Below are 27748 nucleotides of genomic sequence, written 5' to 3'. Positions count from 1 at the left end.
CTCCACAATATTTCCAAATCACTCATGTCACAGGTGTCATCTGGGGGAAAGACATCTCCAAACAGCGTGGTCCTTAATCTCAGTCCTTTTCTGTTATTTGCTCTTGTTTCAGTTAGATAAGGTTGATCAATGTAATCCCAAACATGGTTAGTATGTATGGTTCGTAACATGAAATGCCTTATCTGCATCTACATGTTGCATTTTGATGTGGTACAGTAATGCAGTGTTGAAATGAACCCCCTGGTCATTCCCATTTCTGACACACAAATTGCTTGGCACATGGGAACTAGGCTTCTTTTGAAAGAAACTGCATCAAAAGCTCTACTCCAGATATGCATCAAGCATGCCCCAGCTCCCAGTGAGGGTACAAGGCTCTGCACCTATGACCCATCCATCAGAGAGCTTCAAACCACATGCTTGGGGATGATCAGTTGGTACCCTGCATGAATCCAGATGAATTCAAGCTCTAGATGTTCCTTGTGCAAAAGGCAGAAGGGAAAAAAAGCAGCCTAGACTGTCAGATCACGTTAGACAAATCAAGTCAATAGCAGTGGTACAGATCACTGTCTTCCCTGGAGATATTTGCTGTGTGTCAGTCTTGCTGACTGACTGATTTCCTCTTTCTCTATGACATTTGAAAACCAAAAATAACTTAGGAATTTAATATAAATAAATTAGCAGTTAGCACTGTTACTGCTATGCAGGGGGGGCCTGTAAAATCTGGGTTAGGAGCCCTAGAAATTACGCTACTGAAGAACAAGGCCTGGTCAGCTGTGCCCTTTGCCTTCACAAACCGCTGATGCTACCTATGAACTCCAGGTGATGAAGAGTTTGGTGGGGCTTGAACTGTGCCTCGCCGGCAGAGGCAATGGAGCGTCACTGTGGCCCTGCCTTCTTGATTCCCTCAATAAGCCCTCACATTGCCACTTCTTCAACTGCATGTTTTGCAGTCTGAACTGTTTGATAAGGATGGCTCCAATTTTGGGGAATAGCTGAGTGTAAGTAGCTCCTATTTGCTGTTACTTTGCCTGTGTTAAGCATTGGATTTCTCTGGGAAAAGCAGTGATATTTATTGTCCTGCCTCTTGCATGTGCTCCATTCCCCAAATATTTTATGAGGCCAGAGCACTCCTCGTGAGCTGAGCTCTGTGCTGGGTATGCTTCACATGCTCCTCTGCCGAGGAGATTGGGGGATTTATTTGCCGTATGAATTGCATTTGTATGCTTTATGATTGCTCTGTGCTTCATGCATCAGAGCTTCTCCATACTCTGTCCTCTTGTCAGTATTCTGAACACAGATGACACTGAGAGGGCACATCCTGCACACTGGTGACACATCAGGCCAAGTGGTCCAGGTAAGCTCGTTTCTCCAGCAGACATCTAGAGAGGTACGATAGCACCACGTTGAGCTGCTTTAGATTCACCACCTAAAGAAACCAATTATAGCTTGTCCATATGGGACTAGCATGAGTTTTGAGCCAGACCTCTGGCTCTGTAGCAAAAGTCTTGGTGACTACACCAGCAGACCCTGCTGTGGGTGCAGTCATTCTAGATTGCACAAACCCTTAAAATAGCCAACCTCTGCAAATTAGTATTATCTTTCTTCTTCCAGTTCTTGTTGATTTCTCAAAGAAATGTCTTGTAAGGGCTGCCAGTTATACCCATCACTTTTTAATACAGTCAAAGCATCCAGGTATCTTTCAGGGTAATCTCATTTTCAACCTCTTCTGTTTGTTCTCACAGGAATGCAAATATGACTTCAAACCTTCAGGTCTTGTTCCGTTCTCATGAGATGACAGTCACCCATGAGGGGCTGGAATGCTAGGGCTGTGATGGGCTGTCTGCTGCAGGCTGGTTCTGTAGGTAAGATGGCAGATCCCAACCTGCCTGGCCTCTGTCCAAAAATCACTGAGCTGGAATCCTATCTGTGAAAAATAGACTCCAAGAAAAGGGCAAAAACATAGCTATATTTTTTTTCTGATCTGCTCTAGCTGCAACATTAAATATAGTGAGATGATTGTAAAGCATGAATAATTATTATAGTCTTATTTGCCTTTCTGCTATATAGAAGAATTAAGCTCCTTGAAAAATTTAAGAATAATATAGTCACAGTCCATTGGAAACAGTTATGAGGGCAGAAGAACCTGAGATGCAGCACCAAGTACCTTTGATTTTTTTTCATCCTTTTTTTCCCTCTCCTTTTAGTTTTTCTTTACATGGCTTTGCTGACAGCATTATGTCACATTTTTCCTGGATAACTTTTGTTGTGAATTTTGTAAGATGTTTTTATCCATTCTTCAAGGCTGGTGATAAGACGAATTACTCAAGGCATCCCATTGTTCTGTGGTTCATATCGACCTCATGATTTAATCATTTGACATGGATACATTCTTTGTACATTTATACACTATTTTTTCTGTATATAAATCAAATGGGACTCTAAATATCAAAACAAGAAAACACACTGTGAGCGGATTGTCAGAGAAGGCAAGCCACTGGGCTGCCACTAACAAGGATTATCGATATATTTATGAAAAGAACCCTCCATTTCCATCTCAATGTACAGTTGATTTGGATGTCATTAGGAAGTTCATTGCTTAGTCTTGGGGAAAAAACCCATTAATTATAAATAAACAATCAGTTCTTGATTTTTGCAATGCTTAGCATAACATTAACACAGATAAACCAGCACACAGAAAAGCCTCTCTGGCTTTTGGCTGAGACTGGGGTGCTACTCATGGGCAGGGACCTGTACGCAGTGCATTCAGACCTCTTTCAGGTAGTCAGCTCAGGTGGTGGAGCCCATTTCCTAGGAGAAGAAAATGGCACTATTACTCATTGCTTTCTGACTGACAAACAAAATTCAGTTTTTGGGTTAGGCTTTTCCCAGGAACTTCTTTACATACACGTGGTTGTTCATGTGAGCTCTGTTTGTCGCATACAGGCAGGAGCACAACAAACGATCAGGAAAAAATCGTGTAGTGTTTTTCTCCCGCAGGCTTTGAGGAAAGAAAAAGAGGGTATTAAGGCATTGGCATATCCAGGTAAATTCATCACATACAAAACTAAAAGCCTTAATTTTGGTACTTAAGTACATCTGAACTCCATGATCAGTCCCCTAATAAGCATGGTCTGTCTTCAGCCAAAGGCCAGCAGAGATTCTCCTTCTGCATTCGGTGGAAAAGACTTGCGTCTTTCTATCAGGAGCCCAGGGGGTTGTCTCCCGATATCCCCGGCTGGCGGTGCAGTTTTATCTGCAGAGATATTGTGGCCATGTGATAGTTCTGAATACATTTCATAGTGGAGAGGTAACATAAAGAGGCATCATGACAGGTTTCCATATGGTACTGCCTCTTCACTGAGCAAAAGACTCCGCATGCAAGTTGGATATGCATGACTGTTGGCTTCTTCCGAAAATAGAGCTGATCATTAAAGCGGCTCTGTTCTTTTTGGTTGATGTTATTAAACTGCGAGATAAGTCAAGTGTTTGTGGGTACGTAGGGAGGCAGGCAAGTACAAGAGAAAGCAGAAAGCCAGGAAGAGGCAAATCTGTACAACACACAGCATGAAAGCACTCGCAGAAGTAGGTTGTGCGTCCCTGCAGTGTTTTTATTTGTCTTTCAGCCTGCTGTAGTATGTGGGAAAAGAGGCCTCGCAATGTGCTGAAACACTGGAGGAACATGGTGGGCCTCTGTTCCTGTTCGTCAAGGGACTTTAACTTACCGAGGCTACCCTTAGTTATTGGGATTGAAAGGATAATCAAAGAAGAGCTTGAATAAGGATGCTGGTACTTTGCCTTGTGTCCACAGAAGTGAGAAAAAACACCTCAGGCCAAGGTTGCTTCCCCAGAGAGATGTTTGCTCAGTTATCTAACAGATCTTGCAGTTGGCAGTGCCTACATTTAATTACAACTTCAGCGTCATGGTAATGAAAAACTGTTTTTCCTCTGCCCTCAGACTCTTAGATGTCAGGCTCATCTGCTGCTCTTTTCCAGCTCCCTGATGGAGCCGCAGCGAATAACAAGCCGGTGCTTCCGGATGCATTGTGCATAAATACTCCTGGAAGCTACCCAGAAAATACCCTGCAGGAAAATTCCAGAGACACTCTTGATGATTTACTCAGCGCTAGTGAACCACCTAACTGGATGTGAGCACTCACCCTGTTGGAAAGGGCTTAATCTAATAAGCAAAACAGGAGCCTGACTCCCAGCCCTTCTTATTTTTTTTCTTCTTTCAAAGCCATCTGCTTCTCTGACCTATTTCAGAACATGCATATTCACAAGCGAGGTGAAATTTCCCAGTGACCAGTAGCCTGTGAAATATAATTACTGTGCTAATTTTGAATTCCAAGCGGTCAGCACAGGCTAGGAGTGCTCGCTCAGCAAATGCATTAACACAATTACAACAAATATTAAAAACTGACACTGATATTTGGCAATGACTCTGGAAAATGACAGGTAGTGTTTTTGGGGGTCAGAAAACAGACGACAAAACACCTGATAAATGTTTTTGCTTCCCAGAATGTTGCGCAGATGCATTCTCAATAGAAACGGTTGAAGGCAAAGGGAAATGATGGCGAGAGAGCATTGCATCCAGGCTGCTTACCCAGCAACGCTCAGAAAATGAGCGGCTGTTACGAAACCTGGGCTCTCTTGCGAGGTCTTTGCTACCTTGTATGACCTCTGTCAAGTTATGCGCTCATTCAGCACTGCAGCCTGTCTGTAACAGGGGCTAATGACACTAAGCCTGCTGGATAAATCCCTGTGGGATTTATAGCTGTGCAGTGCACAGCGTTTCAAGGTACACAGTATGCCAATTTGACAGTATCAGTGACAGGGGTAAGGCTGTGAAGCTGTTTCAAAAAATCTTAGAAAAATCCTGCTTACGAGATGATTTTCCCGTTGCTTCTCAGTGGAATAGAGGAGTGAGATTTAATACTGTATTTTAGTGGAAAAAAATTGGCTGCTTCCAGTAAAGACAGTACATGGCTGTTTTTTGGTTTTTTTTCTTTATTCTTTCAGCAACACCTTTGGGATTCATATTAAAGACTGTGTTTTGCTGGTGACAGCAGGTGGTACACGAGCCAAACTCCAGAGTAAATTGTACTAGCACAGCCTGGCCAGAGTGACTGGGAACGTCAGTTTTGCCCATTGCCAACTCTAACAGCGGTGGTGGGTTCCAGGCTGTGATGCATGGCAGGGGGAGCTCAGCTCGACATAGCAAAGGCCCAGCTCTCTGCTGGGGAAGGAGTGTGCTTACCTTGGAAGAGGAGCTACAGGTGCTGCCGGTGTGCTCCTGGCAGGACCTGAGGGAATCAAAGGAGCAACCATTTTGCACATTCTCTCCTTTTCTTGGGAGGGCATGAGTACAAGGTATGCTTGGAGTAGCAGGGGGAATATGTCTCCCTGCAGCCGAGTCCAATCTTACTCTATTGTAGCATAGACAGAAGAATCGGAAAACTCAGCAGAAAATATACAGAAGAAATTCCTAATGCAAAGAGAAGATGAAATGCACTGATGGGAGAGGGGAAGATACATTTTGACATACATGCTTCAACAGCCCAGCCCACTCATTCAGATGTAACCTAACTTTGGTCAGATCTGACTGAAAATCCAGTTACAAAAGGAAATTTCTCTCTCCCTGGCACTGCGTGTCTGCAGAGTAGGGTCTGGGGGTAGAAGAAGACCTAGGGGTGCTGCTGGATGGAAGTGCCAGGCAGCCCAGCGCTGGCCTGCTGCAGGTCCTCGTGGGAGAGTACAGAATCTGCCCTGCAGGTTCAGGACAGCAATCTGCAGTGGAAATGTGTTTTAACAACCAGCTGGGAAAAGCATCCTACATCACATGGCTGGCATCGTGTGGGAACTCGACGTAAAAGCAGAATTCAAATCCAGCTCTCCAATGCTGAGAATTGCTGCTTTAAGCATAAAGGCGTTTTTCTCCTTCCTCCCCAACACCAACATGTTCTCCAAGTCAGAGCCATTTGAATGAGGCAGGGTAGGGAGAAAAATAACCACAACTGAATAAAAAATATATATCTATATGTACAGATACATAGATATATATGAATACATGTATCTGTATGATCTGGATGGTACACACACACACACACACACAAGGGGTTTGCATAGGCAAAAATTTTTAGGATGGCAAAACAACATATTTTTTCCTTAACGTCATTCTTAGAAAATTCTAGTTGAGGTTGAAAAAAAACCTCCATCAGTCTGAAACAGACAGATAACACAGTAAAATAAATGTTGAGTGATGCAAATTGGTATCGTTATTTGAATAGAGGCAGACGTAATAATTGTTCCCGCCTGCCTATGTTAAAATGTCTCTGCTACACAAAATCTGCCATGACTTGCAGCTCTCCTTTCTTTTAAGTAGTTTGTCCGAGCTTGTTTTCTATTTATGGTAAAACAATACTGAACATTTTGCTGTCGTGTTGGGTCACAGGACAAGTATCATGACAAACAAATGAAAGACCACAGGCAAACAAAACCGAGGGGTCAGTGTATAGATGTCTGACGTTATATCTGACTGGAAATGATTCCAAAAGTCAACATATGCAAGTGGTTAAATGTGGCTTATATTTTCCCTTTGGTCCAGGGCCCTGACTTTCTTAACAGCAAACACTCGCAAACACACCATCTGTTGTTGAAGAGTGAGCAGTTTAATGAGGAGGATCAGATTTTTTCCGTCTCACTTATTCCTTAGTGCCCGTTCCATTTTCTGGGCAGTTGTGGTCTGGCAAATAACTCAAAATTTCCTCTGGTTTCCTTGAGCTGTTGTTCAGCCTCTGAACTCATTAGATTGGTGATTTGGGATGCAATCAAGGATGTCAAATACATAAATAACTCAAAATTTCCTCTGGTTTCCTTGAGCCTCTGAACTCATTAGATTGGTGATTTGGAATGCAATCAAGGATGTCAAATACAGTTTAAGATTTTTAAATCAATTGCTTTTAAAAAGAAAGAGACCTGTGGAAATCACTCAAATATTACTGTCAGAGCAGCTGTACAGCGTTTTAAAACCAGAGGCGTAGCACCGTCATATATGCGTGCACCTGTGCACACACAGTCTCTGTAGTCACCTCACTCCGACTTTTACCAATCTGTTGATAAATCTACCAAGGGAGGTGATACTGGTGTCCCTGTGCCCTTCTTCATCTGGACCATTTTTTCTGAGGTTTGGGACCATGGTATGGTACATCTCCCACAGCACATTCCCCACACTGAACTGGTGCACTCATCTCTTGCAGGCTTCTTCTGAATGCCCCGCTTTGCTTTCGCCCCCCTCCCGGCAAAAAGGCTCCAGGTCCTTTCCCTGCAGTTTCCCAGTGCCTCCTTCCCACAGCAAACCTGCCAGGAGAGAAAGCAGGACCTTCTGCTCCAGTAGATGATGATCCTCACTCAAGCTTTACCCAACTGGCAGCCACATTAGCAACCAGCAAGGAGCCCGTGAGCAACCTGAGGCTTAGTGTTCACAAAACTGAACCATTTATTTTTCTAATCCCATTGTACAGCTCAAGAAACCCGACTGTCCAGGTGGAGCAGCAGAGGCTGCCCTGCTCCATCTCTGCCAGCTACTCCCTGTGGCAGTTTGGCATTACACAGCGTTTGTGCCAAGGAAAATGCCAGCAGGGGCCATGTCCAGACAAAGACATAACTGGATCGGTCCTTATGTTTGAGATGAAGGTCCCATTATGCTGCCGTCACGGTGAAATAGGGCCTCAGACATGCCCCTCTTACACAGTCCAGCTGGTTTAACAGCAATTTGGAGAAACCGGGAATCCAGTTGGTCATAGCAGCATCGATGGCAATGTACGGTTCAGTGGGATAAGGAAAATGAAGCTCAGAGAATAACTGGTATCTCATCCTAATTAATGTCCATGTAAAGACTTGCACAGTGAAATGAGACTTATGACTCACCTCCCTTAGCCCTAAGCAGCTCTGGGGGAAATGTTTGCTTTACAGGGAAGCAAACACAAGGCCAGAAGCAGAGCTAGCCCGCCCACCGCGAGCACTTCTGTTTGAACAGACCTATCTTTTGTAGGAGGGCACGGCATTTTCCAGAGGATGGAAACCCTGGGGTAGTAATTACCTGATTCTTCAACCTACAAACCAGAGGGAAAGAAGGAGTGTCAGGGGGAAAGAACGTGTCTCAGTATTTAACAAAAACGAGAGACATGCCTGAACTGCACAGCGGAGATCCTGATCCAGATGGCAGTCTCAACTTTGAGCTCCGGAGCTGGAGGTTTATCTGGTTTCACTTCAGTGCCCCTTACAAATAAAAGCCAGGACTAAAGTACAGAGAGCTAGAATGCTGGCCTCAGACTTGGAGCTGTTTTTGTTGCAAACTGTGATGCCTAATAAGAAGATCACTAAGAGAAAATATATGTATCACAAAAAACCTGACAGGCAGATGGCTAGGAACCAAAAATTCCAGTCTAGAATGGAGTCTGCAGCAGGCTAAGTCACTTACAGCAGAGAGAAACAAAAGTTTAGGAGGATTAAACAATTAGCAACTTTTGTTTATTGGAGACGGTGCAGAAAACATTGCTATAAATTCTTTCATGTCTGGGGTGAGTTAGCTACGGACACATTTCCTCTCAAAGCTTTTGTAGATTCAAGAACATCACTAGCAAAATCTCAGAATTACTGACAGTAGGTTAGGTGCCTATTTGGCTTTTTCCTCAAAAAGATATAGCAGCATCACCGTTTTTGGACTACACATCTGGAAGGCCAGCTGTCTTCTGCTTCTTTGATATTCAGTTCATCAGAGATGCAAGTGCCTGCAATGTGGCATCTCATGTTTTTAAAAAATGCAGTGATGTCCTTTGTGAAAAAGGCAAAAGATCAGGGGGGACAGCCAATTTGTAGGAAGAACCAAAAGACTGTAGGTAACTGTAGGAATTTGGGGATTTGGCTTCAATGAAGAGTAGGGAAAATACTGCTATGTAGCAAAGAATATAGCAGCATGCAGAGAGAAGGCAATTTAGAGTTGAGGGAGCTGGTGTGCTCCTGGGGCTTGGGTTCAAGATACAAAGACAGCAGAAAAGGACAATCTGAAGCCTGAGACTGAGCCAGAGGAGATGGGCAGGGCAGGGTTTGTGGAGAGGGGAGGAACAAGGAGCCTACAGGTAAAGAAACTGGTGGCTGTGGAGAGCAGAAGACCACGGTGAAGCCAGAAAATTGCATTTTCAGATGTGAAGCCAGAACATCGCATCTTCAGAATCAAGACAATGCTGTGCAGCGTACGAGAAGCAACAAAACACGCAGCAGCAGCTATAACTCAGGGTAGAAGAGCTTTATACTGGAAGCTGAAGGTGAAGTTTCAATCTGGTGATGGTTTGGTGACAGAGAGAATGATCACTGAGTTTGCAGAACAGTTTCCCTTATAGCTGCTTGTTTAACAACCTGCAAAACTTTCCAAAAATGCCTTTTCCTATGACTCAAACGGTTCATGTTTGCACTGAAGCAAAAACTATGTGGGCCTTTGTGAATGTCTGAGTCTGGTTTGAGGGTATGTAAAACTTGAAGACACCATTCTTATGACAGTTTTCATAAGCTGGCCAGAGCTACAACAAAAAATATCCTTTCACGAAGATACCAAGCTTTTTTTCCTTTGAATACATTCATTTTACTGCAATAAAACACCCTACCAAAGTAAATTTTCACATACGAATTAACCTTATATGGGAGAAACATATTTTGATAGGGCTGAATCAAAGGGAGTTTGCAACAGTGTGGGGGACTGGGGAAGTCCTAAGAGACCGAAAGTATCACCTTGCGCATGGATAATACTTCTTGGCATCCAGTAAGGTGGTGGTGAAGCTGCAGGGCGTTTCACACGGCAGTGCTGTATCCCTTTCACACACAGGCTGGGCAAGAACAGGCTCCGCTGCTCCAGGAAAAATGGGCCCCAGTGCAATCGTAAAGGACTTCAGTCTTCGCAAGAAATCCAGGGAGACAACACTCGGCTGAGGATAAGCTGCAAGGGTTGTATCTGCAATGTTGTTTCTCTGTGGCTGTGACTGGTATTAAATAAAGAAGGCTTTGGCAGCCTGGGATTGTTAATTTAACATTTACATAGCCAAGAGTGGGAAAAGAAACATGTGACACAGCACCATTTATTATTAAACACCACAGAAATGTATTTGATTGTTGGGGAGTTGCCCTTTATCATCTCATCACTTGTTCCTTACCCTCCTTGCTTCCTCTTTCCACAGTCACATGCTCCCCTCTAGCTCATGATTTTCAGGATGAGTTACAGCTGTGCTGCTGTTTTTACATTCATTAGACCGTGCTCTGTTTCTGATGTTATTCTGCCTCTTTCCATTGCTACACAGCTCCTTGCCACATAGAGAAAATACTGTTTGCAGAAGTGACCTTGGCTTGCAGGACATGGCAGCTGATTTTGAGGGAAATCCTTCTGGTAGGAACACTACTGTAGGGGGAAATACCAGCACTTGGGAACCTACCCAAGTTCATGGTCTTTTGGGCAACAGTGTCCATTGTGGCAATATATTTGTGTCGCTCTTTTTCCTTCCAAAAGTTTTTCCACACCTATCATTCCTACCAGTCTCCAATGTCTCCTCCAAGAAGGGGCTGGCAATTATTCTTAAAACCAGAAACTGAGCAACCTTCTCACTCTTTTTTTCCTTTTAAAACAGATCAGGGAAGAAAGACACAGTCCTCTTCTTTCTCCTGTTGCAGCAGAAGGATGGTTCACCCAGGCAACAGAACAACTGTGGTCATTTACTTCTTCAGCTGCGGGGGAGGTTCAAACGTCTCCCCCAGGGCAGGAGAGCCCTAGCGACAAGGTGGTGAAGCACCACTTCCAGTGCAATAAATATAAAGATCCTGCAACTGCCCTTCAGGAGTGACGGGCGTGTTGTCAGCGCCGTGCCCAGCCAGGGTACTCTCAGGACACTTTGGTATCGCTTCACTTTGTGGATCTCAGAGAGGCGGCGGAGGAGGTCAGCTGCTCAAGCCACAGCAGAGCTGAAGGTGTTTTAAAAAAAATTCCAGTTCAGGCAATGACATAGGCAAACATTTTTAAGGTAAAACATGGACACCTGGTGTGTTAGTGTGTCTTCAGGGCTAGTTTGCTGCTGGGCATGTGCTTTCTGTATTGCCCTTTTGGAACTTTGCCTTCTGAAGCAAGAGTTGGGTCGGCTTTGGAGCGGAAGTCCAATTTTTGGCTGTCTCTCTGTGCCTGGATTACTTCAATCATCAATACTGTTTGAATGAGAGTCCTCTATTGACTATTTATAGTTCTAAACAAGGAAAACAAATACTGTCTCTTCAGATGAGCTGCCAATGTCTCTGTAATTCCCGCAGTTGTAGTGCTATGATTGGAATTTGGTGCCAGATGCATGGATTCCTCAGACAAACAGCTTTCTGGCAGGAGAGAGGAAGATCTGGCTCCAGCTAGTGTGTTTATGTAAAAAGTTGCCATGTTACTGTCTATCATTACCTGCATTGATTTGCTTTGAGGAAGCAGAGAAGCTAGACACCAACTACTGGATAAAAATAGAGATGTCGAGCACCTTCATGCATGCGCACACCTAGTTAATCCCATTGTAACCACTAAATGACCCTGAAAGGGTAGCTATAGACAAACATTTTTGTTTAGGCACCCCAATGGTAAGAGGAAAGATTAATTTATGCTGATTTTTTTCTTGCTGCCACAGATGGAGATGGTGTCCTTTGTGCTCCTGACAAGGCACATAGAGATGTGCACGCGAGATCCTCACCGGATGGTGCTGGCCAGAGAAGGTCAGATTCTCTCCCAGAGCAGAGTTTACATAGACAGTTGCTAGAAGAAGAAAGGTTGGCTTCAGAGCCTGGTGATGGATCCCGGAAATCATTGGTGAGAGAATGGAAGAGTCTTCAGGAGTAAGGAAGGGTTGGCAAATGGTGGACAGGCTAAATCAGGTCACTCCAGAGAGGGTCAAACTGAAGGCAGAAAAGGAATAAGCTTTCAGGGGTAGATTGATTTCCCTCCCTCCCGTGTCTCACCCTCCCCTAGCCTCCAGGCAGCTGAAGAGGATTCTGTGCTTTGGTTGGCAAGAAATCAGCAAGCACCCCGTTGTTAAGCTCTGGGAAGGCTGGTATGGTTGGTTTGCTTGACCTTTTTCTTTCAGGAACGTGGTGTACGGATGACTACCAGCCCCTACAAGTCCCCAGTCCCGGCAGGAACATGAGGTCGCCCTGAACCTTGCACACCATCTCTGAGCGTAGGGAAGCACCAGCCTCATTCACTCTTCTGGATCTCTCGCATCGCGCTCTCAGACGGAGAGGAATCACGATTCCCACTGAGTTTTCAGAGTTATCACAGTTTGTGTTTCTCTACTGCTGCAGCAACCAGTGATTCCTTTAGCTGGGGCCCCAAGAGCCCTTCCTCTGTTCCTCCTGGCACCTCTTCCTAGCTCACTCCACCCTTTGCAGGAAACTAGAAGACCCTGAAACCGCGATAGCTCTTACCACCCAGTAAGGAAGTGGTGAGCCAAGGGGCTCCAGCCGCTGGTTTACCTTGAAGTCGTGGGATGTCATGAGCTCCTTGGAGATGGGGAGGTTTGGTTGTGGCCTGCCTGGAGTGTGCTCTGGTGGGAGTTTCCCCAGGGAGTTACCAGCCCAGCAGTGGCTGGCATGCCCTCGCACGTCTCCTCTCGGGCCTGGCCCTGTCCTGCCTCTCCTGGACCACTTCCTGCCCAAATCCTCTTGCTGAGGGCCAGCACCACTCCCTGCCAGGCCACCTGTCCCAGGGGCAGCCACAGCCCTGGACCCTGCACCAGGAGCCCCCCAGGAACTCCCTGCCCAGGGCTTCCTCCAGCAAAATTGTGCTCAGGCCCTGCTGTGGAAAGTCCACCTCTCGTGTCACTCAGTCCCAGTTGCATTTTTTTCCCCCGTCTGCAATTTTACTGAGATTTCTTACTTTTAAACCCATTTGCCAGTTGCTACTTTCTGTCTTACCAGGCTCCTGCTGGCTGAATCCATGAGCGCAAGGGCAACCGAAGCACTCCTCTGGCACTACAGCATGTTTTCAGTGAAAAGGGGGCGGGGTGTGGTGGTGGGAATTCAAGAAGGATATTTGACCAGGCATTACCGAAGCTAAGATTTGTCAATTCGTAGTTTTAACACTCCACAGAAAGTTTGTTGTTTAAAACTGTATACAGAAAATCTGAGCTGTAATTTTCCCGTCTTTGATCAACATGCCAGTGTGCTGCTGCTGTGAAGTGAAATAGTGTAGGCTGACGGATGAGAATTTTCCCCCCGAGGGCATTGCATTAAGAAGGCACCAGTGCTGATTTAGCAAGGAAATAAATCTTGAAATATGTGAATGCTGCTGTGTACATGCTTTTATAGCACTTGGGGAAGAAGTCAAAATAGTTTCAAAATGCAGAAGCCTTCATTCTACAGTTCTTCAGCGTTTTAACATTTGTACATACCTTGAAATGAGCGACTACATGCTGGAGGAGAGCGCCGTGTTGTTGTAACAGCTGGAACTTGAAACATCTCAACATCCTGCCTTTGCAGTCCCTTGCAGGCTGAGCTCTCCACAAACAGAGATCTTGATGCAGCGAAGGGAGGATGAAAGCCAGGCAGACACCAGCAGAGGGCTGGGAGCTCCCAGCACTAGTAATGCAAGTGTAGTTATTGCTGAATCCCCCTCTGGTTTATTAATAACACTTAAGTGTAACAGTATTTTAGTAGGAATATCTCTCCTACAGTTCAAATCCACAGCCCTCTCCCCACACATCTGCTTCCAAACTGCTGTCAAGGAGGCCCAAGGAACTAAGGGGGCTCCTGCACTTGAATTTACCCAGCAAGTCATGCTGCCTCTGAAGGTGAGTTTTTCCCATGTAGGCACCTGTAGCAGAAACTCCAGACTATAGTCTGGAGTGTTAAAATGACATCGCACACACCTCATGGGATTACAGCAGCAGCACTGCAACTTTGAAGATAAATGAGAACTGAATTTTCTGTGAGCTTTCTTGCCAAGCCGTGCTAGCTTTGGGTGGCACTTACCGGTGTAGGAGCTGGCTCCATTGCAAGTGCCTGGTACGCACAGATACACTAACGTGAGGTGAGAGCACCAACAGAAGCCGTGTGATCAATCCTCCCCCTCCTGAGGAAGAAGCATAAATGACACAAACTCCAGTTGTTCCCACAAACCGTTGGGTTTTTTTGTTTTGTTTTTGTTTTTCCCCCACTGCCATCCATTACAACATTCAGGCAAAGTTTCTTTGGAGAAAGACCAGCATATGCTGGGGAACAGGACCCGACTCTTTCTGCAGCATGGCTACGCGGCATGTGGAGCTCAACGTTTCCTAGTGTTGCTTTTACGCTCTTCACAGCTCTTGGCAGCTCACGCGGATGGGACACAGTACTGCCCATAAGAAACAGAGTACCGGGACTGCAAATATTGAGCAACGCATACCACAGCCACTTTGGATGGTTAAGTAAAACTTTTCCAGCTTAGCACATCCAACTCCATTTCAAACACCACTTCTGATGCAAGCCGTGGGTGAACAAACCAGAGCTATTCTTACACCAGTTTGCATCCCATGATGATCTTTGCATCGTGATGCTCTTACACATAAACCAAGCGAGGCTTTTCGGGATTCGCAACATTGAGCGCCAGGTAGCCGCTTCTCAGTTCTCGGAACAGGTCACAGCATGCCGCTGTACTGCCCTCACCCCTCCCAAGAGGAAGTAGCCATTAGCCTCTGCTGGCTCTCCACACTCTCCTTTGCCAGAGCAGAACCAGGAACCCAGCAGTCTCAGGTTAAAGCCAGGACTTGCCAGAGTCTGGTCTGGGCCTGTACCTCAGGTGCTTCTGCCCCAGCCGCTGCATGGCTTTGCAAGACTGGGCAGCAGATGTTTACAGAAGCCACAGGCTTTGCCTGACTCCCACCTGCACCTTATAACCTGGCAAACCCCACCTTGATTAGAGTTCCATCTACTGGAATTATTTTTATTAGGGATGTCTAATTACACAGCCAATTTAATTACAAGGACCTGGAGTTAATGCTTTGCCTAGTTTTAACAGCTTGATCTTGTTCAAGGGTTTAAATAAGATGCCTGCATTAACAGCTATTTGTATTAATTTACAATCCATTTGGGCCAGCTGCCATAGGATGATGGATTAGATGTTACTAATTCTGTCCGTGTAGAATGAAGTCATCTTTTTTCACTTTGCCTTAGGGTTTAAGATTTGCTGCAGCACTATTGTACACTGTGTACCTGTTCCTTCCTGTAAGTGGCATGTAGGGACAACACAACTTTTCTTCAGAACTTTTATAATCTTTGAAAGCAAATTCAGTGGCACCCACTTGCAGAGAGATGCAATCTTCATCTTTAAAAGGGTAAGAGATCCTGTGCTTAATGCACTTGACTGAGATCAACAGCTCTTGGGTTCAGAATTCGTTGCCTACTCACCAGCCACCTCCCCTGATCAGCAATGTTTCAGAGAGACCTTAAAGAAATTTTAGGTCCAGGGCCTCAAGCTTCAATCCCTGATAAACAGCCTTGACAACAGGATATGCTACTTGGCAGTAATCTTGTTTTAAATAGCATTAAATTAATTTTAAAAGGTCAGTTAAGCGGTGACTTCAGTTCACACTTGCCAGAATAGAGTCCTGGGGATTCCTGTGAGATCTGGTCTGATCCCAGCGCTGTCCTACATCCCTCAGCTCACTGGTGGGGGTAAGCCAGAGGACCCGCCAGAAGTGCTCAAGCACTATCCCTTCAGGAATGTGAAAGTAGAGTCATAGGTTAATAAATATGAATGGCTTCAGTCAAAAAAAAAAAAAGAGAGACAGCAACACATCTTTAATTAAGAACTTCCCTGGACAAGATTGCCAAAACTCCAAATTTCTACTCCCAAGCTGCATTTTTTCAATTCTCTCATCTCCCTGGAATATACTCTGTACATTTGGGGCAATTTACTGTAGGGAAGTTCTTCACAAAGTTAATTCTGACAGCTATGTTACAGTTGGAGCATCTCAGCTGTTTAAGAGTACACTGCCTGAACAAACAGGCCTACACCATGTCAGTCTTCTTCCCTCTCCAAATTTGCATGCACCCAAGGAAACTTCATTCCCTCTTAAAACATGACACACAATTAAAGACCATAAACATGAAAATACTTCATATTGTATTTTCAGTTCAGCAATGCCTCAGATGAATTTCAGAACAAAATCGAAGTCTTACCAATAACACGAAGTAGATTTTTAAAGTCCTTTATTAATCTGAATATAAAAAGACAGAAGTTGCCTACGATATAGGACAAAGCTCTTGCTTCATGAGGAAACAAAATTTTCTTTACAAAGTGAAAAAATAAATACCTTCTTAGAGTAAGGTTTATATGCTAATGTGTCATAAAAAAGTAGAGTTTTAATATTTTGACAAAATGTCTGTGCAAAGAAACAGATGCATAAACACACATTACTGCTACATTAAGGCAACATGAAAAGTATAGTCAGATAATTTCAGTAAAGTGACAGTGTACTTTTTCTAGCTTTGATTAAGCCAGTATTGCACCCAAACATGGTCTCTAGTTCCCCCCTCTGCACCCTGGAGACTACACTGGGAAACCGGAGCCCAAAATGCCCAAGTAGGGGGGTGGAGATTAAAAACATTTTAGCAGGAAATGACCTACACCCAATAAAGATGTTAACCAAAGGAAGCATTTAAAATTATACACCACCCTTATTTTAAAAAATTAATGGTACATGTTGAATAGTTTAAAATCAGTCTCCAAAAATAAAGCCAACTTCAAGGTGGCTGGCTGCAGCTCCCGAGACCACCAGCCAAGCTGGATGTGGGAAGCCTGGGAGTACCTTGCCCACAAAGAGCCCGCAACAGCGCTTTCCATGGGACACTGCCCACCAGAAGACTTTCCCAACCCACCCTCACCACTTCCAGATTAACAAACTTGTCCCACCCTCCCCAAGCTATTCTCTCAGAACTGTTTTCTATTTAACAGAATTCTGAATTAGATACAGCTGCTTGATGAAGCCTTGTAACTTAAGTTTAAGAACCAATTTTTTTTTTTTTAAAAAGTTCTCTCCTCTTTAAAGCAGTTTACTAAAAGCAGAAACTATGAGCCATACTAAACTGGTATTTGTAAAAGCTAGTCTTACTATTAAAATAAATGGAGTGACTGTACTAAAAAGGATTTAGAGAGTGTAAAACAAAAGGCTGCATTGCTCTCACTGGGTATATCAATACGCATACACCACATTTCTCCAGGGTTGCCTCACTTTTTGGCAATGCTGCCGTGCTCCAAACTTATGCATCATTCTCAGTTTAAGTAACATGAATCAATTAGACTTCTGCTCCCAAAAGATGTCCCAAACCATTTTGGACATGCTGAACAAAGAATATTTATGTTCAAAAACACAGTATTTTTGCTTTTGATCGTGGATAGGTGCCAGAGTGATTGCCTTCTTCACAATCAATTGTTGCATTTCATATTAGTGCAGTTTAAAAAGTACATGATGGGTTTAAAGTGTAGACGTAGATCATATCACAGTCAGATTGAGAAGACTGGTATGGGTTGGCAAGTACACATGCTGGACATGCTCTACACGAGATCTGCAAACAGGACACAACTGGAAAGGAAAAACATTAGGAAATTAGTTTACTTCGTATTTTGAGAGTCTCTACACTTACTGGAGACTTCCCCTCCACGTACACGGTAACACAGCACTTTTCTGTAATCTCCATATTTAAAACAGGGCATCGTGAGAAACATGCAGCCAGTTCTCATCCTCACTGCCAGTTAAAGTTAGCACGGCTAAAACTTCTCTTTCAGGCACATCATGTAAACAGAATATTCTTTGGATTTAGTGTGCTACAAACAAAGTTTTAAAAATACGTCTTACTAGAATTTCAACGTAAACATATTAACCAATGACTTAAGTACACAGAAAACTGAAACTTCCACATATTTGCTAACTGGCATTTTAACAGCATTGCAATTACCTGTAATTGGGCAGCACAGGTCTTGCAGCATACTGTGTGGCCACAGGGACAAAAGGTCGAATTTATTTCTTCTTCGCAACACACCATACAAAGCATGGACTCCTTCAGCTTCCGCAGCTTCTCTTGCAGAGCTTTTGTTTGCTGGCAGCTAAGACCCTCACAATTGTCACAGTTCATGCTACTTTCTGAAGACTTAAGGGGGGAACTTGGTGGGGTTTGGTCACTTCTTGAAACGAGATCCACAATGCCAGCATTATAAAGAGCTCGCCTTGCATGATCATAAACTTCTTTTGACGTTCTTTTAATGTCAAAGACATACTTTTTACCAAGATTAATGTTTTCATTCAGGAAGAGAGATGCTAGGTGGCCCTTTAAGTCTCGACTATATTGCATCATGACAGCACTGGTGACAGTGTCACACCTGTAATACAACAAATGCAAATGTGGTTAGTCAATACCAATAAGCCTTGCCCTACCATAATTTGTTCCCAGAACAAATTGAAGTTAAAGCAAAAAGAGTAGTCTGAGGTAATATTTAAGCTCTTGAATGTTGTTTGCATGACAACTCTACTTTCAAAAGTGTGAAGTGGAAAAGTGACAGTTATTTTACATCTTCAGAAATGCAAAGTTGGGCAAAGTCTGGTAAAATGGTGTCAGCCTGTGGAAGGGACTTAAGGCATTATTCCAATTTAAACAGCCAACGCTTGCTTAATCCACAGTTCAGCTTGGCAACACCTCTCTACATGGCAATTTCCAAACATTGCATTAAAGAATTGACAATTAATAGTCTTTGGCATAATACCTCCTTTAGACAGGCTCTTAAATTTAGCAGAGAGTCAAGTAATGTCTGCAACCAAATTTCCACTCAGTACTTTATATACTAGTATATCTGAGGGGACCCAGTGTGAATGCAACATAGAGAATTACATGAAGCCATTTGTATTTGCCACTGAGTATTTCAGCTACCCTAGCCACGCTTGTCACACATTTCAGTGGTGTATTTAAACCTGCAGAAGCCTATTAAGGCATATCACTTCCCTGGACAATGTAGGAAAGAAAATGCAAACACAGAACACAAGGACCACAGCCTCACCAGGCCTAGAGGTCCAAGATCTAAGCTTATGGCCAAATGCTATTGCCTAGCCAAAATTCTGCTTAAAGTAAAATCAGAAACTGCGAAGGCCAGCAGAAGCTACAAGCAGAGACAAAGATCAAAAAGTTAAGACTGTCTAAGAAGTTATATAATGCTTTAATTGCCTAGAAAAAAGTACAAAGAGTGCAAAACAGCAGTGCAAGGGCATATAATTACAGACCAGAACAAAACACACTTAACATCAGGCTCATAAAATAAGCAGTGGTTAGCTACCGATTAGCTGCAGTGGTTAGAAAGGCAATTAGTTGATGCTAATTGCTGTAACTATCAAAATGATCTCATTTGAGAAGCTGGACAGGTCTTTGCCTACTGTATGTACTCTCCTCTACTTTAAGTCCAATTCTTCTCTTACCAAGCAATTGAAACCGATACTTGGTAGTTAATTTAGAGCACACCACTGAGTGTCTTTGACAGTTAGTTCTACTGATGAGCATTGGACCTCACAGTAGGAATACGGAGGGATTTAAACAAATCAGACATCCACAAATGAGTATAGCATCCCTGCCTCAAAGAACAATAGGATAATGGCAATGGATAGGTGCTGGCATGAAAGAGTCCTGAGCATGTGAGCAAGGACAGAGGAATTGTAGGAAAATTTAAATACATGGGATGGGAAGGTGTGGTATGCAGATAATTTCTATCAACTAGAGGAGCCAAATAAAGGAGAAACAAGGAGCACATGTACATATGAGCTACACCTACATATTTTGAAAGACAGTATCTTTCTTCTCCTTTGCTTTCTCATCTTCCCTCTTACATAGGGACAAAAAAATGTACGTGTTGTTTATGAAGTATCAAAGAACACAGTAAGTTTATATTCTGAAGTGCTGTCATTCATAGTGGTAGACAGAAATTTTGCTTGGCCTGCACTCCCACCCCACAAAATGGGAAGCAGCAAAAACGTGTTCAGCTTCTGGACTTAAGAGTAAAATAGAGGCTGCAAAGACAATGAAATTTTGCAGAGAATTTCTAGAGTGCAGTCAGGCTGCTGGTTGCTTAAGCTCTTAATTCAGATACTGCGGAGAAGAACAGCAGCAGCAGTTGACTCTAGTGGCAATACCGACCTGTAAAATGCATGCGTCTCTGTAATTGCTCTATAGAGTCCACTTGCTGCCCTCGTACTGATCATCTTGAACAGGAGAACTACGCTATTACCAGACTCCTTGGTAACAGTCAGATATACATTCTTCCCAGACTGAGTTGCCATTTGAACAACAGGATAAGCAATCCTATAAATTAATATAAAAAAGAAAGGTTATTTAGCTTTTAATAAGGGCATTTTCCACAAACTACTATGGCGCATTTTATCATAAGTTACAATGATCTCCGACTGTTGTCTGTAATGTTGGACTGAAGATGCCACCTTAAAAATACATGTGAAAGTCAACAGTATTAAAGCCAGCTGTTGCCTTGATTATAAGCAGGTAGCATCCTCAGACCCTACATTCCAATTGATCCTTTTAGTAATCTGTAGAGCAGTTTTCTATATTTATGTAAGAAGTAGAGGCATGCTTGGTACTTCTGAAAAACAGACGATGAAAACGGTTCCACAAAACACTTACCTGTTGATAGGGCTCAAGTCATCTTTACAGATGGATATGCCTTCAGGTCCGACACCAATAAGGAGTTTTTGCCCTTCACTGTCTCTCACCGAGTGCCACTCCACCCCATAGTTCTCCAGTGTTGTAACAATCTGTAGAATCTGGTATTCAGCAGAAGCTTGACTTAGACCTTCTAGCTCCTTGTGCTTTGCAATAATGCTGTTGATAAAAAGATTAAGGATAGGTGAAATAACTCAAGTATGTGCTGATACGGTCAGCAGCTTGTTTTAACATGCGTTTTTAGATCACTTAGTTAAACAGATTATTAAATAAATGCTCCTGACCTGCTCTGTCTGGCTATGGATTTCTAGGAGTCATGAACTGGAAAGAATTGAGAACTACCAAAACATCCTGAGAATGTTCAGGGGACAATACTCTGCATTTGCTTAGAAATTGAAAAGCTACATGTAATCAAGGCTTTCCAACTAGCAACCCCACCTCCAACATGTTTACCTGAATGACCACTAAGTTCATAACTAAAAAAAAAATCTGCAGAAAAGCACAAAGTGAAAGTTTCTTGATATTCAGGAATTGAGCTATGAAGGTGTTCCAGGAATCCTGTTTACTTCTCAGTGTAAGGGTACTAAGCCAGATAAATTCTTGTTACTTTCTTTCAGAAGTGTAAGTCTAAGACATACTTACAATTTGATTACCCTGCTCCAAGTATTTAGACACCTGTATTTCTCCAAGTACTAGAGTTCAACAGCTTTTGCTTTTCACAAAAAAATACTCATAATTGAGCTTAAAAAATGAACTGAAATCAGAACATTTGGGTTGTATTTTGATCTCCAAAGCAATATGAAGTATTTTTTTTTTTAACACAAGACACACTATAGCATCAGCAGTTGAGGGCATAGCAAAATCTTATGCTTTTGGTCTCCAGAAAGGCGGTTATATCATTGTGCTCTTTTTACCTCTCCAAAATGGTAGTGGTGAGCTCTTTTGCACACAACTCTTCATAATTGTACTTGGCAGTGTTCTGGTTATAATCTCCAAACTTCATCTGTGCCAACAATGCACTAAGTTCAATTGCATGCTCTGAAGAACACTGAAGATTACCAGCGAGAAGATCCTCTTTTATATGCAAGAAAAACATATGCCTGCAATGGAATCAGAAATGTTTGCTTACACAAGATGTTAAGAGATGTTTGTAATGAAGACATCTATCACATAACATCAGATACATTTGTTAATCATTAGTTTGGTAATCAAGATTTTGCAACAAATATACCAAGTAGAGGAAGTCTGGCACAGGGAAAGAAAAGGGCCTCCATCATATTACTAACTTATGCTTAAAGATGAAGCTACAACTGAAGATGGTCTCTAAAAGCACTGTTAAAAGAAATGAGCACTCCAATATCACGTTCTTAAGAACTGCTTTAACTCCTAAGGCCACTTAGTAATTTCAGTTTAGTGAGTAAAATATCAATGAAATACATTTGGATTAATTTCCTATGTCTAAATTTCTCTGGTTGCCATTTAGAAATTATTCTGCATTTCAGAAAAGCAAGTTTGTGAAGAGCAGCCCAAAACAGCATACACACATCTATCGTGCAACAGGAGAAGCCACGCTTTCTCTATGCAGCTGAAATGCCTCTGCCACCACAGTCAAAGGGAAGATGGTGCTTTTGCCAGTGACACAATTAACAGAACTTGAAACATCTGAAAAGGTATTGTGGAATAAAATACAAACCCCATCTACTGTGTAAGCATATTTGTCAGACCAACCTTGACACTTGGGATCAAGGCAGGTTTGACAACTAGCTGGAAAATTCACAAAGCTGCTCTTAATTATCTAACAGGTCAGTTAGACAAATCACGATTTCCACTAACACTAACAGCAGTCTGCTAATTTCCCCTATAGTCTCCCTTAACTTCTATAAATGCATCCTTATCTCCCCTCAGGGAACACAATAAAAATTTTCTTAGCATTTGTTCTTAAGACTCAACATATTTATGGAAACCAGATGTAGAAGTAGTTACATATCACTAAAAAAAATCTTTCAATAAATAAAGCCTAACACCCACAGGGATATGTCTTAGCTCCCACAGTAATGGGAAATTTGCATTTTAATTTTCCTAAAATTAAGTGTAATCAACTTTTCTTAAGAAGTTATATTGAATCATTCATCACTGAAGTTCAAGATGCTAGTAACTGATTATCTTTCCTTCCAACGGGAATTTTGGATAATATCTTATGCATCTTGTCACAGCACCCTACAGTTCCACATACAACAGGGCAAACAGGGCTACTTTTTAAACACTAAGCAATTACATTACTTACAAAATTTGTTTTCATTCTTAGCTCTACTATGGTAACTGCTGCAGCTAAGAAAATACTGGCCCAAAAGATGCCCCATAACCAGAACTTTTGGAATGAGGAAAAAATAGGTATTAAATTATCCCATAAGTTGCCCTACAACCCACTTCCTGCAGCAAGTCACAGCTCCAACACCTCCTTCTGCAAGCAGTTTGAAGCATTCAAGAACTTCAATGCAGTTGTGACAAGTCCTTAATTGCACCACTCTGATCAATCCACACTTCCGCAGTTCTGGCAGGGGTCTGGTGGAAGCCAATATCCTCATGCTGTGTAGGATACAAGTTTAGGTCGCAAGAGGACCAGAACTTCAAACAGTGCAGTTGTCTTCACTGTTAGCAGCTTATTCCTTGTTTAGGCTTTTCTTGGAGCAAGTCTCAAACATCTGCTTCAATCCCTTTCTCCTACCTTGCTAATTCATAACTCCTGGCTGGGGCCACAGAGAGGCCTACCTGTGGCTTTTAAAATGCAACAGCTGTACATACTCCTTTTGGGGCTCAGTCTGTAAATCCAGGCAAAGTATTAGAGGAATTAGTAAAGCACTATGGCCAAAATAAATTCAAATAGTAGGTATTCCCCCATCAACATTTCATAAAATGAAGGGCTTTTCATGCCCTTCTGATCCTCCATTAATACCAGAACAGGTTTTGCAGTCATTATAACTACGTACTAATTACATATACAGTATTTCAAAGAAACACCTGACAATTTTCTTCTCATTAGCTGACAGGTGTTTACAACTACCACACCTAAATGCTTGTATCTTCAGTTTATGCCTAACACAACACCGATTTCATAGGGAAAAAGTCAGTCTTTTCCCCTTGCTAGAAAGACCCTACTGACATCAAGAGGGGAGCCGAGAGACAAACAGATCACTCCTGCAAATAAAGATGCATTACGGAAACAACTACAGCAGAGGCATGACTTGTCACATTCCATTACTAAAAAGCCAGTAACAGCATAAGTAGACAAAGCAGTTTTAGGTACAATGTGAAATAACATCACCAACACCTAATGTGCAGTAACTTCCCACAACCAGCTCCTAACACATAAGGGAAAACATCTCAGACTGATAAAGGGGACAAAGGTATGGCATGTATAACGGACAGTTACTGCAAAGCAACTAAAGCTATGCAAGTTCATGTCCTGGCTTACACCACGGAAAGCTATTTTGTTGAGTCCGAGAAAATAGACAAACACCCTATATTTAACAGTCCATCTCACAGTCATTGGTCTGCAGCTAAAAAACCCATTGCTGGCCCAAGCCCATTGCCTAAACTGCACCCATAGATCAGAAAATAGTTAACATAGGGCCTGCCAGTGAAATTAAGTTTCTGAATGACAGTGAATGACTTCATACTGGTCCGCTACAGTAGCTGCCCTGAACCAAACTTCAAATACCAAATTCACTGTTTGGTTTTTTTTTTATTTTGAGTCCTTAAGTGTTTGAGGAAGGAAAAGCATCTAGAAATTGAAGGACAGTGAGGATTGCAAACATTTTTATAAATCTGAAAAAGTTGATTCTGATGAGTGCAGACTGATTAGCCCATCCAGCCTTCCCGAGATTGCACTGCTCCAAAGTTATGTTAATATTCATTTGCAAAATCATCCCCTTTCAAGGTCCAAAACATGACACCAGCCAGAATATGATTATAAAAGCAGATTTTTACTTTTAGTTGTGTGTTTTAAGTTTAGTTCCTTAAACAGAAAAGCAAAAGAATGTGCTTTTATTGCTGAATACAGTGAAGCAAAACTAAAGCATTAGGAGCCTTGAGGCAGTTCCTTATCTAATTCTGCAAAGTCTAAAGGAGCCAACAGATTATCTGTAGAAAACCTGGCCATATTACAGATTCTGTTAGTTACCAGAAAGTATTTATATAAGTTTTTGTGAATTAAATTGTGACCTCATCACTTCATAGCACTTAATCCACTGTCCCTCTTCTCTCTAGAAATATCTAGATACAATAAAAAAATTGTTAAAGCTTTCCCCACCTCTGAAAACACTCAGGTTGTACAGTAAAAGAGTACTCAGTTTTTCATGGAACTACTTCAGTGTATTTTATGCCTGATTTCTACCAAGCAAGTTTTAAAACAATGAAGTGTTTTAAAACTGAAAATTGAACTGTTTATAACTCAAGTTCTCTAAAGGTTACATTTCCAATATCACTCAGAGTATCTTAGTTTGACCACCATACAAGAAACTAATTGGTTTTGTTTCTGCATCATTCACCACTTCAGTTATCCATTATACTTTAATATTAGTTCTCAAATTCATAGCAGGTAACTCAAGTCAGACAAAAGGTATGCTTCCTACCCCCCACCCCAATATTCTCTTCGCACATTCTGCAGCTTTTTACCACTCTTGCCGAAGTTTCACTTCATCTTTAAATCTCCATAGAAAACAAGTCTTCACAACTCTGAACATTACCAATCAATTGTTGCGGCTCCTAGTCATCTTAACACATGCCGGACATGTTGGGACATTGAACAATTAGTAGCAGCTTTAAGAACAAACAGAACTTTCTGTTGCACTTCTAGGCAGAGTTCTACATGTGACAGCATTAATACAAAAGATACTCTATATAACCTAAAGCAGCATTCGTTCCCTGCCCCGAATCTCACAATAACTAGATATGCCTGTATATTCAGTTATTGAACATTTCTTTTGAGTTCGGTAGTTCAACACAGTACATGGAAATACTGATTATAGAGGACAAAGCATTAGGTTTGCCAAAGCTATACTTCATTAGTCACTGCCCAGGCAGAATTTCTTCCTTTCCAAAAGAAAAAGCAGGTTTAGAATTCGAACAGGACCACATGCTTTCTTGAAGCACTAGTTACATTGGTGATTTTATATTCATTTTGTATCCTTGTTTTTGCCCCAGTGTTTTTCACACAATTTAAGTTCTATGTGCATATTAAAACACTCAATAAAAATCAAATGTACAGTGTGATCAATTAATTTCAGTTGCACATAAATAATTTGATACAAACGCTGTAGAAAGGGGAGGCTGCAGTAAGGTTGCAGCAGATGACCCCTTTTAAAAAAAACTACAGCTACCAAACGGAAGTCACAAACCTAGGTATCACACCAATTACTTTGTCTCCCCCTGAAGCAATTTATGCAGGCTGGCTCTGCTGAACACCACTACCAGAAACGGGTATCACTATCTCACAACAATGAAAATTCCTACAGGAGGCAAATCACCTAGTTAAGTGTTCATCCAACTGAACTGACAATAACAACCCCACAAAATAAGTACCGGGAAAAGTGTAGAGTATATGTAATACAAGATTAATTTCTCTTTCTTAACTCATTGAAGATACATTATGTGCATTAGGAATCAAAGTTCCGCACTGAAAACTTTGTTTCTACTGCTTTTTTAATCAAGGAAAAGAAAAGAGGGCAAATAGAAATCTAAAGACTATATTGAAAGTTTTAAGCTCTGAAGTTAGCTGCCAGTGGAAAAAGTGACAAACGCCCATCCTTTACCAATAAAAGTATCTGTATATGACTAATGATTCCTAAATTAGAAATACAGCCAAAAGAACCCATTCTCTTGCCAGACTACTGGCAAGAATCTTAGCATAAATCCCAAGAAACTGTCTGTTCTCTTTAGGGTATGACACTCCTTACCACAGGGTAAGGCGCTCTCCTACTGTGAGGCAAATTTACAACTCTCTGTAGTTTAAAGGAATCAAAATTAAGAGGCATTATTGTTCTCCCTAAAAATACACTGATAAAGATCTCTTAAGAATAGAATGTTTTTTAAAGCAGATATAAAGCCATTCCATGCGAAAAAGCAAAGCCATGCACAGTTACAATTATGTTCCTCAGGATCTTTGTTCATATTTGCTCTCAGCAGAGTGGGTGAAAGGTTACCAACTGCAACTCAACTCCAATTTAGACAAACAGATCCATTAAACTCATCCTGGTGTCTGTTACAGCAGACTTATTGCATTGTAACAAATACCATGACACTGCTGCACTGGCTAGCCAACGCTACAGGGTAATAGGACACTTTTCCGATTTTCTACCTACGACATGTACCTAACTGCTCAAAATATTTTACAAGCCAGCTCTTAATTCTAACTAGTTCATCAGTACAACTGGATAACACTGTGAAAACAGTATACTCTGAATAAAATTCAAATGCCAGGGAATATCACACACCACTTTCAACAGCTTCCAAACCAGTAATTACCCATCTCAAGGCTGGCAAAATACAACTCTTGTGAATGCTTCATGAGATTGCGCAGCTTGTTAGGACCTGACGTTAAACTGTCATCGCTCACGTGTGAACATTTGTTTTTCAGTCATATTACATAAGGCAAATAACTTTGCCTGTTTTGAAGTACAGCTGGATAAGCCTTGCACTGCTCGAAAAATTATTCCTTTTAAAATTATTTCTACTTTGTGTGCAAGCACCGCAGTGTTGACTTTACCCTGCTCAACTCAGAACCATCGTTTTCCCGGACAGCCGTCTGGCAGCATTTGCCTCTTGCGAGGCCTGGCCACCACTCTCATCGTTAAGGTGGACACACGATTCAAGGCTCCCCTGGCTCCGTGTTTCACAAAGACAGCTTTCAGCCGCAGAAGCGGCACTTTCCGCCCCGAGGCAGAGCTGCAGGCCAATCGGGAGTTGAGCTCCTCGGACCGCTGGGCCGTGCCCCGGCGCCGCA

The 27748-nt window shown here is 42.4% G+C and overlaps 1 protein-coding gene across 2 annotated transcripts in view; it reads right to left on the bottom strand.

Annotated features, from left to right (window-relative positions):
* Positions 1–16252: 16252 nt before the first annotated feature.
* Positions 16253–27748, bottom strand: part of LOC104125490 (myosin regulatory light chain interacting protein) — a 15938-nt gene continuing 4442 nt past the window's right edge. Inside the window, exons 1-6 of one of the 2 annotated variants that reach the window (XM_035893506.1) lie at positions 27512–27722; positions 21663–21848; positions 20710–20907; positions 20212–20376; positions 17995–18415; positions 16253–17621 (exon numbers count right to left, since the gene is read on the bottom strand). In XM_035893506.1, the coding sequence (XP_035749399.1) occupies positions 17532–17621; positions 17995–18415; positions 20212–20376; positions 20710–20907; positions 21663–21844 (1056 nt within the window). In that variant the 5' untranslated portion in view covers positions 21845–21848; positions 27512–27722 and the 3' untranslated portion in view covers positions 16253–17531. Of the gene's footprint in view, positions 17622–17994; positions 18416–20211; positions 20377–20709; positions 20908–21662; positions 21849–27511; positions 27723–27748 lie in introns of those variants that run through there. The other variant, XM_009637947.2, reaches the window with a different exon arrangement.

This window comes from Egretta garzetta, unplaced genomic scaffold (assembly GCF_000687185.1).
Source record: "Egretta garzetta isolate BGI_Z169 unplaced genomic scaffold, ASM68718v1 scaffold14, whole genome shotgun sequence".
NCBI lineage: Eukaryota > Metazoa > Chordata > Aves > Pelecaniformes > Ardeidae > Egretta > Egretta garzetta.
The sequence above is the reverse complement of the archived record's forward strand: the minus strand, read 5'-3'. Positions and strand labels throughout refer to the sequence as shown.